Genomic DNA, 13,322 nt, shown 5'->3' with positions numbered 1-13,322 from the left:
GTGCATAGCACTGAACACACTGACTGTACAACAATAATACACCATAAAGAATAGACCAAGGTCTCGTTTGCTATCGCTTAAATAATGCCGTTCCTTTGGCGGCTCACCAGAGTGCACCAGGGGGGTGACCCACGTGGCCTCTATAAACAGGCCTCTGAACTGTATGGGGACACGCGCTCTGAAACTGTGCAGATCACGAGGGAAAGCACATCAAAAACTCAACCTTTGAAAGACCTTCGATAACTATGTTTAAGATTATGTTTGTTCGTAATGATGTATGGTCCCTTAAGCTCATTACAATTTGTATCTAAAATTGTATTTTGCTGTATCCCTCCTCTCTTCTGAGTTAATCTACCAGAATTGAACGTACATTTTTTATCTGACCTTCACTGAATCTTGTCATGACTTAGAATACTGTATCATTTTATATGTAAATTTTGTTGCTCTTTTCATTTCTTAAATCAAACACCAGGATTCCCATTAAAAAAATCATTTTAGCGCCAAGTCACCCTGAAAATCACTTTCAAGGTCATGGCCATTAGTAGCAATTCGTGACCCTCTTTGTCACTTACAACCTTTGTCTAAAACATTTTGCTGTATCTCTTCTCTGTCCCAAGTTATTACCCATTATGGATGAAAATGGTCCACACTGTACATCAGAATTTAATTAGAAGGAGAAGATACAATCAATCAACAAGCCAAAGCTTCTGCAATCTATATAGATTGCCAATACTTTTCATATTGACTGTTCATTTTATGCTTGTGACTACCGGTGACCAGTTTGCCAGTCTCGGTCGGGCACACAGTTTTAATCTGCCAGGAAGTTTTATGGTCAAGGTTAATGGTGTATCAGTGTGATGTGAAACCTTGTATTCCACCATCAATGAGATGCTTTAAATGCTTAGGGTTTGGACACATGTCTTCCCGCTGCACCACTGATCCCCTCTGTGGTGACTGTGGGCACCCACTCCATGAGAGGAGTGCCTGTGCTCCTCCGACAGTGTGTGTCAATTGTCATGGACAGCATTCTCCACACTTGCCTGCATGCCCGGTGTTTTTGAAAGGAAGAAGGATTCGAGAGTACAAAACCTTAGATGGGCTCACCTACACTGAGGCTCATCAAAAGTAGGACCGGCTTCATCCCGTGTCTACGACTTCTACTTTTGCTTCAGTTATGTCCAAACCCCTTCCTAATGACTCCTCTTCCCAGCCCCACCTCACTCGCCCCATAACTTGGTGTACTCCGGAAATTGCTGCAGACACAAAAGGCTGCCACCGTGCTCTTCAACACTTCAAGATGCGCCCTTCTACTGTTCTTCTTCTGGTCTTTAAACGACTCTGAACCCGGGATCGCTACCTAATCAAATTTCAGAAACGGAGATGCTGGGAACGATATGTAGGTGCCCCAGGACCACACACCCCCCCTTCACAAGTCTGGGCGAAACTCAGGCGAATACTTGGACACTGTCCTCTCACCGGGGTTGCAGGAACGTCTGTGCATGGTGTTGTCCTTACCAATCCAGACTTTGTAGCAGAAAATTGCGCTAAACACTTTCCTGAAGCTTCGGCATCAGCTCAGTATCTGCCCACATTCCTTCTCCTGAAAGAGTGCTCAGAACGACTGACTTTGTCTTTTGTTTCTCGCTGCTTGGAGCCTTATAATGCCCCATCCAGCGAGTGGGAATTCGCCAGTGCCCTCGCCCTTTGTCCCGACACTGCTTCTGGACCAGATCGGATACATAACCAAATGCTCCAGCACTTATCGGTGGCTGGCCACCATTGTATACTGACCCTCTACAACTGTCTGTTAAGTGAGGGAGTCATTCCTACCCAGTGGCAGGAAAGCATTGTTGTTCCGGTGTTGAAGCCAGGGAAGCCACCTCTTCAGTTGGATAGCTACCATCCAATTAGCCTTGCCAACACTCTCTGCAAGCTCCTTGAACGCATGGTGAGTTGGCGGCTGTTTTGGATCCTTGAATTCCGCGACCTCTTGTCATCAACTCAAAGTGGTTTTCGCTGTGGCCGCTCTACGGTGGATAACTTGGTCCACCTGGAGTCTGTTATCCGCTCAGCTTTTGCCCATCGGCAACACCTCCTTGCAGTCTTCTTTGATCTGCATAAAGCCTATGACACCACCTGGTGCTACCACATCCTCACCATCCTTCACGAATGGGGCCTTCGTGGCGCTCTGCCTGTTTTTATCTGTAACCTCCTTTCTTGTTGCTCTTTTCGGGTCCAAGTTCGCTCCTCCTACAGAACTCCCATTGGCAAGAAAATGGGGTTCCACAGGGTTCAGTGCTGAGTGTCCCTCTTTTTCTCGTAGCTGTTAATGGTCTGGCAACAGTTTTTGGGCCGACAGTGTCCCCCTCTTTGTATGCTGACAATTTTTGTATCCATGTGGCTTCCTCTGTAATGGGCGCTGCAGGATGCCGTCTACAGGGGACAATCTGCCAGGTGCACTCATGGGCTCTCTCCCATGGCTTTCAGTTTTCAGCGGCCAAGTCGTGTGTCATGCATTTCTGCCGTCGCCTTACAGTCCAACCCCATCCGGACCTGTGCCTCGATGGCCAGCCCCTTGAGGTGGTGGACACCCATTGCTTCTTGGGTCTAGTCTTCGATGCCCAGTTGACATCGCTCTCTCATCTTCGCCAGCTGAAGAGGATGTGTTGGTCACATCTCAATGTTCTTAGGTGTCTGTGCAATACCACCTAGGGTGCAGACCACCCCATTCTCCTGCGATTGTATCAAGCGCTGGTCCAGTCTCTTTTAGACTATGGAAGTTCTGTCTGTGGTTCTGTGTCGCCTTCAATGTTGCAGATACTAGACCCCATCCACCACTGTGGGTTCTGACTTGCAACTGGTGCCTTCCGGACTAGCCCCGTACTTAGCCTTCTTGCAGTGGCGGGGATTCCACCACTGCGAGTTTTGCGCCAGCAACAGCTGATATCTTACGCGCTCCGCATTCGCTGCCATCCAAAGCACCCTAATTATGGTCTCCCTTATCCAGACATGGAGATCACCCTGCTGCAGTAGCGGCCATGATGTGGGCTTACCATGGCTGTCTGCATTCAATTGCTCTTTTCTGAGCTCCAGCAATTCCCTTTACCACCTCTTTCCTACGCTTATGCATGTACCTCTCCGTGGTGCATTTCTCGGCTGCAGATCTGTCTTAATCACTCCATCGATTCAAAAGATTCTGTCCCTCCGATGGCTCTTCACCACCAGTTCTACTGTCTCCTCAGTTCCTTTCAGGGTTCAGAAGTGATCTATACTGATGGTTCCATGGTTGCTGGCCGCACTGGTTTTGCTTACACCTATGTGCGACATACAGAACTTCATTCCTTGCCAGATGGCTGTAGTGTTTTTACTGCAGAATTGGTAGCCATCTTGCATGCACTGGACTATATTCGCTCCTGCTCAGGACTATCCTTCACTATCTGTAGTGACTCACTGAGCAGTTTGCTGCTCAGCAACAGCAGCACTGGTGGAGCAATATGAAATGCAGAAGTCATCTGCATACAGAGAAAGTGAGACTCACGGCCCTACAGCTGCTGCTAGACCATTAATGGTCACTAAAAATAGAGATACACTCAATATAGAGCCCCGCACAGCCCCATTCTCCTGGGTAAGGGGACTATGGGAGGCACCAACTTGAACATGGAAAGTACGAAGCGACAGGAAATTCTGGATAAAAATAGGGAGTGAGCCTCAGAGACCCAACTCATATAATGTGGCAAGGATATGATGTCGCCAGGACATGTCATACGCTTTTCATAAATCAAAAAAAGACTGCAACCAGGTGTTGGTGTGTGGAAAAGGCTGTTCAGATGGCAGACTCTAGGGACACAAGATTATAATTAGTAGAGCGACCCTAGCGGAAGCCACCCTGATATGGAGCCAGTAGGAGACATGATTCCAGGACCCAACCCAACTGTTGACGTACCATATGTTCCAGCAGCTTACAAAGAAAGTTGGTGAAGCTGATGGGCTACCCACATGAAGTGGGGGTTTTACCTGCTTCAAGCACTGGAATGATGGTGCTCTCTTGCCATTGTGATGGAAAGATACCATCGCATCAGATCCAGTTGAAGATGACGAGGAGATGTCGCTTGTAGTCAGATGAGAGATGTTTAATCATCTGACTGTGGATGCGATCTGGTCCAGGAGCTGTCTCAGGGCAATGTGCAAGGGCACGGAGGAGCTCCCACTCTGTAAATGGGGCATTATAGAATTCACTGTGGCATACAGTAAATGAGGGGAGTTTCCCTTCCAGCTACTGTCCGAGAGTGCGAAAGGCTTGAGGGTAATTCTCCGACACAGAGGCTCGTGCATAGTGCTCAGCAATGTGCTCAGCAATCACATTTGCGTCACTAGACAACACGCCATTTATGTTAACACCGGGAACACCTGTTGGGGTCTGGTACCTGAAAACACATTTAATTTTTGCCCAGACTTGGGAAGGTGACATATGACACCCAATGGTCGAGACATCTCTCCCCCAACACTCCTTCTTCCGTCATTTGGTAAGTTGGCGAATACGAGCACGGAGCCATTTGAAGTTTGGGAGGTGCTCCATGGAAGGGCACCGCTTATGCCACTGTAGAGCTTGCTGACGATCCTTATTTGCTTCAGCGACTTCTGGCGACCACCAAGTGACTGTCTTTCGTCAGGGGCACCCTAAAGAACGATGGATCCTGTTTTCTGCCACAGAAACGATTGTTGTAGTCACCTGATCAACCATCACCATCGATGTTCCCATGCGGGGAAATTCAACGGTGACAGCAGAGGTGAAAGTTTCCCAGTCTGCCTTGTTTAAAGCCCATCTGGACATGCGTCCATGGGCCTGACACTGGGGCAGTGACAGGAAGATGGGGAAATGGTCACTACCGTACAGGTCACCATATGCTCTCCAGTGGATAGATGGGAGAAGCCCAGGACTGCGAACCAAGAGATCAATGGCCGAATATGTGCCATGTGCCACAATGAAATGTGTGGCGGCCCCAGTATTTAAGAGGCAGGTGTTGACCTAAGACAGTTAAGTTTCAACATCTCTGCCTCGACCAGGAAGCACAGTGCCACCCCACAAGGGGCTATGGGCGTTAAACTCTCCCAAAAGTAGGAAAGGTTTAGGGAGTTGATCAATCAGTGCAGTCAATACACTCAGGGATACTACACCATCTGGAGGAAGATAAACATTGCAGATGCATATTTCCTGTATCGTCCTTATTCTGACAGCCACAGCTTCAAGAGGAGTTTGCAGGGGTACAGGTTCACTACAGACTGAGTTTAGAACAAACTCCACCTGACACTCACTACGGTTCCGCAGTATCCCTTATAGCCACAGTGGGCAGGGGTCTGTATTGCTGGGAGCCACATTTCCTCCTGGAGGGCAAAGCAGAAACAGGTACAAAGCTTAACAGTTGCCATAACTCAACCAGGCGGTGGGAAAAATTGCTGCAATTCCACTGTAGGATGGCATCATTGTGAGACGGGAAAGGCATGGAACATTCAATGAGGAAGTTAATGCCTCACGGTCACTTGCTGCCACCGACTTTTTGCCTGAGCAGTCTATATCCATTTTGTCTGAGGGTCCGGCAAGATCTAGGTCCTCAGCAGACACCAGAATCTCCACCTCATCCACAGATGCAGATATTGGAGGTAGCAGTGGTGTGGGTGCCACCCCAATTCCCTTGGTCTTGGGGACCTTTTTGGATTTCTCTCGCTGTCCCTTGGGTTTCCCTCGCTGGGAGGACTTCACTGAGTCTGTCTCCAGGACTGAGGATGAGCGTGAAGCCCTGCGACCAGCTGCTTTTGGGCTCTTCTGCCACTGGTGGGTGTCATCTTTCCTGCTAGCAGAAACCTGGGAAGGGAGTGACCTAAGGGTAGGTGGTGCAGGAGCAACAGGGATGGAAATGGCCCACCATCATCAAGAAGGCAGGTGTAATCTTCTCACTCAGAGGTGACTGGCAGCAGCGTGAGACGATGTCATGCATACAGGATGTAGGTGTTCAAATTTCCTCGGTCCAGGGTCTTGTACTCCAGGACTTTCCTTTCTTTCTGGAGAATCCTGCAGTCTGGCAAGCAAGACAAATGGTGCTCTCCACAGTTGACACAGATGGGAGGTGGCGCATGGAGTATTGGGACGTGATGGGTGTCCGCAATCTCGACATGTGACACTGGAAGTATAACGGGAAGACATATGACTGAACTTCCAACATTTAAAGCATCTCATTGGGGAGGGATATAGGGTTTTACATCACAATGGTAGACCATCACCTTGATCTTCTCGGGTAATGTATCACACTCTAATACCAAGATGAAGGCACTGGTGGCAACCTGATTATCCCTTCGACCACGGTGGACACGCCGAATGAAATGTGCACCTCATTATTCTAAATTGCCGTGTAGCTCATTGGCGGTAGAAAGTCCTTGTGGAATATGATACCCTGGACCACATTTAAGCTCTTATGGGGCATGATGGTTACAGAAACATCTCCCAGCTTGTCACAAATGAGTAACACCTGTGACTGGGCAGAGGATGCTGTTTTGATCAAGACTCACCCAGACCTCATTTTGGACAAGCCCTCCACCTCCCCGAACTTGTCCTCTAAATGCTCAACAAAAATCTGAGGTTTCATTGTCATGAAAGATTCCCCATCAGCTCACAAACATACAACGTACCGGGGCGAATAAGAGCCACCACCATCTTTAGCCTGACATTCCTCCCATGGTGTGGACAGGGAGAGTAATAATTTGGGGTCATATTTCTGTGTACTGAATTGAGCCTGTGAATGCCTAGAGACTGCTGGTGTTTGACCACCAGCAAGAGATGATGATCTACCTTTCATCGCGTGTCATCCACCCTGATGCCACCCACTGCAACCAGGGTCCCTCCCCACGCACGCCACCCAGTCGCAGCGAAGGCCACCTGGCAGGACGGCCATTGCTGGGAGTCCCAACGCCCCAGGGGTATGGGCATCTACTCCATGGCATACATGGGGAGTTAACGGCACAGGCTTCAGCAGAGCAATTCCTATGTGGTCATGGGGCTACAACCAACAGGGTACATGGCGGCCCCACTGCAATGGACTGGCTACCGTGCTGGATATCAGGTGCAACCAAGCAAACTAGTCCATTATCACTGTCAGCGTAGAAAACGATACTGCACAGCTGATGGGAAAATACGCACCCAGGACAGTGACCTCGCCCAATACTTGGAGAACGAGCAGAAGTTCAGATCCACGTAGACAATGGATCAGCACATTACAGACATGATGCAGCATGTAAGGCGCCCTTCCCCAATCGGCTCGCTCTTCGGGAAAATATTGAAAAATGGAAGTCAAACCCCACAGAGGACCATCATATAATGGCCGACACGTGTGAGGCTCCTTTTAGTCGCCTCTTACAACAGGCAGGAATACCTCACGCCTATTCTAACGCCCAGACCCGCAGGAGGAGCATGTGCAAATTTGACACCTTGGGTGGGCCAGAAGCATTTTACGGGTAGAGTCAGGCTGCTTGTTGCTACTGTTGATACAGCTACCAGCCCCACTTAGTAGCCAAATACAGGAGAAAGTACTACTCACACACAACTCAACTGCACATGCGCAAGCTCACTGGCAACTGTTCAAATGAAGCTAACGTAAACAGTTGTGATGTCACGCTCATCGGAAGCAGTTTGATATTAAGAAGTACTGCATAGTCTTCGTTGTAAAGCCTATGACACATTTTGCTGTTGGCAGATGCTTGTGTGAGCACTGTGTGGTTTTTTCCCTTTCTTTCTTTCTTTTGTGCATTTCTGTTGGACTTTTAAGTTTTATTTTGTTTTTTTCTCTTGTTTATGTTTTATTGCTGCAGTATTATTCTGCAGCAGCAGATATAGTAAAATTCTTTGTTAGAGTATCAGTTCTTACCAGCCAAAATTTTAAAAATTTAACTGAAAACTAGAACAATGAAAAATTCCAGGAATTCTAAAAAATTCACAGGTTTGTCCAGTTTTCTCCCATATGAAAAAATTCCTGGGTTTTTCTCAGATTTCCCCAGTTGTCCTGGGGCATGTACACCTTTAATTTCTATTTCATATTCTGAAGCTTCATACAGTTGGAGTACAGTGAGTGAGTACTGTTTTCATGCATATTTTAGTGCAGCAGTCCATTAAATTTACAAACGTGTGAAAAAATTTCTGTCAATAAAACTTTTATAACAATATCTACATCTATATTTACATCCACACTCTGCAAGCCACCTGACGGTGTGTGGCAGAGGGTACCTTGAGTACCTCTATCGGTTCTCCCTACTATTCCAGTCTCGTATTGTTCATGGAAAGAAACACTGTCGGCATGCCTCTGTGTGGGCTCTAATCTCTCTGATTTTATCCTCATTGCTTGACTCCTCAGTGAAAGTATGTTCTCGAAACTTCAACAAAAGCCTGTATTGAGCTACTGAGCATCTCTCTTACACTGGAGTTTATCTATCATCTCCATAACGCTTTTGTGATTACTAAATGATCCTATAACTAAGCGCGCTACTCTCCGTTGGATCTTCTCTACCTCTTCTATCAACCCCATCTGGTACGGATCCCACACTTGTGAGCAGTATTTAAGCAGTGGGTGAACAAGTGTACTGTAACCTACTTCCTTCGGTTTCGGATTGCATTTCCTTAGGATTCTGCCAATGAATCTCAGTCTGGAATCTGCTTTACCGATGATTAATTTTATATGGTCATTCCATTTTAAATCACTCCTAATGCCTACTCCCAGATAATTTATGGAATTAACTGCTTCCAGTTGCTGAGCTGCTATATTGTAGCTAAATAATAAACGATCTTTCTTTCTATGTATTCGCAACACATTACACTTGTCTACATTGAGATTCAATTGCCATTCCCTGCACCATGCATCAATTTGTTGCAGATCATCCTGCATTTCAGTACAATTTTTCATTGCTACAACCTCTCGATATACTACAGAATCACCCGCAAGAAGTCTCAGTAAACTTCCGATGTTATCCACAAGATCATTTATATATATTGTGAATAGCAATGGTCCTACGACACACCCCCGCAGCACACCTGAAATCTCTTACTTAGGAAGACTTCTCTCCACTGAGAATGACATGCTGCATTCTGTTATCTAGGAACTCTTCAATCCAATCGCACAATTTGTCTGATAGTCCATATGCTCTTACTTTGTTCATTAAACGACTGTGGGGAACTATCAAACACCTTGCGAAAGTCAAGAAACACGGCATCTACCTGTGAACCCGTGTCTATGGCCCTCTGAGTCTCGTGGACGAATAGCACGAGCTGGGTTTCGCACGATCGTCTTTTTCTAGTCTCCAGAAAAGTTATTATACTCAAACATAATACATGTTCCAAAATTCTATAACCAGCCAAACTGAAAGTGAGTGAACTTAATACAAATTACACCTAATTTCTGTACGCATATATCAAAAGAGTAATGCACTGTTTTCCAGGTATTTGACACCTTTTAGCCAAAAATTTTTCTAATGGCTACTGAAGAAGTAAATTATGGGTATTTCATTAATGCTGCTGTCTAGATTGCCTTCTTGAATTGTAACATTGATTCTGCATGGTCCAACATGGACTTACTTTCTGTTTCTCAGTGGTAACTTTTGCAAACAAATGTGCAGATTTGCAAATATATATATACTGGTATGGACTACAATCCCATAGCTGATGTTTTCTGGTCTATTTACAAAAATTACAATTAAAATTTTGTCTCATTCCATAAATAATAAAGGAATAATTGCAAGCAAAAAATAAATTAAAAAAAGTATGATAACAAATTTTAGTTTTCAGGTTGATGTAGTGGGAAAAAAGGAAAATTTTACATATTTTAATTTGTTGACAGCCTTAATTGTTCATAAAGGACTGTTTTATGGCCACTTCATTTTTTTCTGTGCTGACTTCTCACACCTTGCGAAGGACAAAACTAATGAAAATATTATTTCAACAGTATTAACATAAATGAAAATGAAGAGGAAAAATATTAGGTTTATTTGAAACATAAACACAACAAGATAAAAATATAACGTGAAAATAAAACTCGGCATACCCAAAGATGAGGCACCCAGAACAATGCTGTATGTGTTGAGCTGCAGAAGCACGAGCAAAGCCAGTGCCAGTTGGCCTCCCAGAAAGACAAGAGCATCAAACTGAGACAGAGCGCCAGTCACCAATGGACGAGTTTTCGTTCGAGTCACCTGGACATTTTTGCAATAAATGCTCTTATAAAAGTACCTGTGTCAACAAAGTTAACATTATCAAAAGTTGCTGTATATTTTAAACAAACAAAGCAGTCATACATTTAGGAACCAATGACCACAATAGTAAAGATCCGAAAATCGTCACTACAGTTTATTTGCAGCAGTGCATCTAAAGTATAGGGCAGCACATCTGAGGTAAAGGAAAGTATCTATTCAGTACATGCAAGCAGGAACAATATCACGTAATGCACATAACCAGCACCCTTCTGAGGTCTCTTAAGAATGTTGGGTTGCTTGCACTCACTCCTTAAAGGTATTTGTTGCTGGTTATGAAAAATCAGTTTTAGTTCAAATGTGATTTGTATAATCAAAATACATGATAAATTATTGGTTGGTTGGTTTGTGGGATTAAAGGGACCAGACTGCTACGGTCATCGGTCCCTTTTTCCAAATAATAAGAGCACCCACAGAGAATAAAAACGATTAACAGAATAGATCACAGACGATACAGAACAAGAGAAACTTAGACAAAGACAAGACAAAACGAACAAAAATCACACAGAGTGTGACGGTGGTTGGCCGACCATAGAAATAAAAAAGGAAAAGCCAACCACTTAGAAACATTAAAAAATCAGTGTAAAATCGTAGGCCAAAGGCCAGAATCAACACAAAACAATAAAATAAAACAGAAACACTCAGATTAAATGATAAAAACCCCCTGCCCGAATAAAACGTAAAACTAAGTCAGCCATAGCAGAGTCATCTGTTAAAAGGGCAGGGAGCGTGTCAGGCAGTGCGAACTGCCTGAGCACAGCTAAAAGTGGACAGTCCGATAAAATGTGGACCAATGTCAAAACGGAGCCGCAGCGACATAAAGGTGGGCCCTCACGTCGCAATACGTGGCCGTGCGTCATCCATGTGTGCCCAATGCGCAGCCGGCAGAGGACAACAGACTCCTTGCGAGAGACCCTCAAGGAGGAGCGCCACACTCTGGTAGGCTCCTTGATGGCCCGAAGTTTGTTTCGTGAAGGCAGGGCGCACCAGTCAGTGTCCCAAAGGTCTAGAATTTTGCTGCATAGGAATGCTCGCAAATCTGTCTCCGGGAGGCCAATGTCCAGAGATGGTGTACTGGTGGCCTCTTTTGCCAGGCGGTCAACATTCTCATTGCCGGGTATCCCAATATGGCCTGGGGTCCACACGAAGACCACAGAGCGGCCGCAACAGGCAAGAGTATGCAGGGACTCCTGGATAGCCATCACCAGACGGGAACACTGGTCGAGAGCTCGTAAACCGCTCAGGGAATCGCTACAGATAACGAAGGACTCACCTGAGCAGGAGCAGATATACTCCAGGGCACAAAAGATGGCAACCAGCTCAGCAGTGTAAATGCTGCAGCCAGCTGGCAAGGAACGTTGTTCGGAATGGTCCCCTAGAGTTAGCGCATAACCGACACAACCAGCAACCATCGAACCGTCAGTGTAAACAATGCCAGAGACCTGATACTTTGCGAGGATGGAAAGAAAGCGGCGGCGGAAAGCCTCCGGAGGGACTGAGTCCTTCGGGACCTGTGCCAATTCCAGCTGAAGGCGAGGGCGAGGCACACACCACGGGGGTGTATGCAGAGGTGCCCGGAAAGGAGGCGGAAGAGGTAAAGCCCCAAGCCCGGAGAGAAGTTCTCGGACACGGACCGAGATCGTATATCCAGCCCTGGGCCTGCGTTCTGGAAGATGGACGTGCGACTGTGGGAATAGTAGCCGATAGTTAGGATGCCCGGGCAAGCTGAAAACATGGGCAGCATAAGAAGCCAGCAAACATTGGCGGTGTAATCGCAGTGGAGGGACACCCGCCTCCACAAGTATGCTGTCCACTGGGCTGGTCCGGAAAGCACCAGTGGCAAGGCATATTCCGCTATGGAGGATTGGGTCCAGCACCCGCAACGCAGATGGGGATGCTGAGCCATAAGCCAGGCTCCCATAATCCAGACGGGACTGGATTAACGCCTGGTAGAGCCGTAACAGGGTAGATCGGTCGGCGCCCCAGCGGGTGTGGCTCAAGCATCTCAGAGCGTTTAGATGTCGCCAACACGCCTGTTTAAGCTGCCGAATATGAGGCAGCCAAGTCAACCGGGCATCAAAAACTACACCCAAAAACCTGTGGGTCTCCACCACAGCAAGACGCTCGCCATCAAGATAAAACTGCGGCTGAGGATGGAGCGTTCGGCGCCGGCAGAAATGCATAACGCGGGTCTTGGCAGCCGAAAACTGAAAACCATGCGCTACAGCCCAAGACTGCGCCTTGCGGATAGCGCCCTGTAGCTGACGTTCAACAGCTGCAATGCCAATAGAGCTGTAGTAAAGGCAGAAGTCGTCAGCATACAGGGAAGCAGAGACAGAATTTCCCACCGCTGCAGCGAGCCCGTTTATTGCGATTAAAAACAGGCAGACACTGAGGACAGATCCTTGTGGTACCCCGTTCTCTTGGACTCGGGAGGAACTATGGGTGGCCGCGACTTGCACGCCGAAGGTACGATACGACAGAAAATTGCGGATAAAGGTCGGCAGAGGGCCCCGAAGACCCCATCCATGAAGTGTAGAAAGGATGTGATGATGCCATGTCGTATCGTACGCCTTCTGCATGTTGAAAAAGACAGCGACCAGGTGCTGACGGCGGGCAAAGGCAGTACGGATGGCCGACTCCCGGCTCACCAGATTGTCGGCGGCGGAGCGGCCTTTACGGAACCCACCCTGAGACTGAGCCAGAAGGCCCCGTGACTCCAGTACCCAGTTCAACCGCTGGCTCACCATCCGTGCAAGCAACTTGCAAAGAATGTTGGTGAGGCTAATGGGACGGTAGCTGTCCACCTCCAAGGGGCTCATGCCCGGTTTCACAACGGGGATGACAATGCTTTCCCGCCATTGCGACGGAAACTCACCCTCGACCCAGAGACGGTTGTAAACGTCGAGGAGGCGTCGCTTGCAGTCCACTGAAATGTGTTTCAGCATCTGACAGTGAATGCGATCTGGCCCAGGAGCGGTATCAGGGCAAGTGGCAAGGGCACTGTGAAATTCCCACTCACTGAATGGAGCGTTATAGGA

General features: G+C 47.2%; 1 protein-coding gene across 1 annotated transcript in view; it reads right to left on the bottom strand.

Moving 5' to 3' along the window:
* The window catches only part of LOC124805274 (4-hydroxybenzoate polyprenyltransferase, mitochondrial), a 76,636-nt gene that overhangs the window by 28,992 nt on the left and 34,322 nt on the right, over positions 1 to 13,322 (bottom strand). The window contains exon 3 of the mRNA XM_047265785.1: positions 10,077 to 10,224. Coding sequence (XP_047121741.1) covers positions 10,077 to 10,224 — 148 coding nt within the window. The remainder of the gene's footprint in view (positions 1 to 10,076; positions 10,225 to 13,322) is intronic.

Source organism: Schistocerca piceifrons, chromosome 7, assembly GCF_021461385.2.
Source record: "Schistocerca piceifrons isolate TAMUIC-IGC-003096 chromosome 7, iqSchPice1.1, whole genome shotgun sequence".
NCBI classification, from domain to species: Eukaryota; Metazoa; Arthropoda; class Insecta; order Orthoptera; family Acrididae; genus Schistocerca; species Schistocerca piceifrons.
Note: the sequence above shows the minus strand (reverse complement) of the source record. Positions and strands in the feature narration are given on the sequence as shown.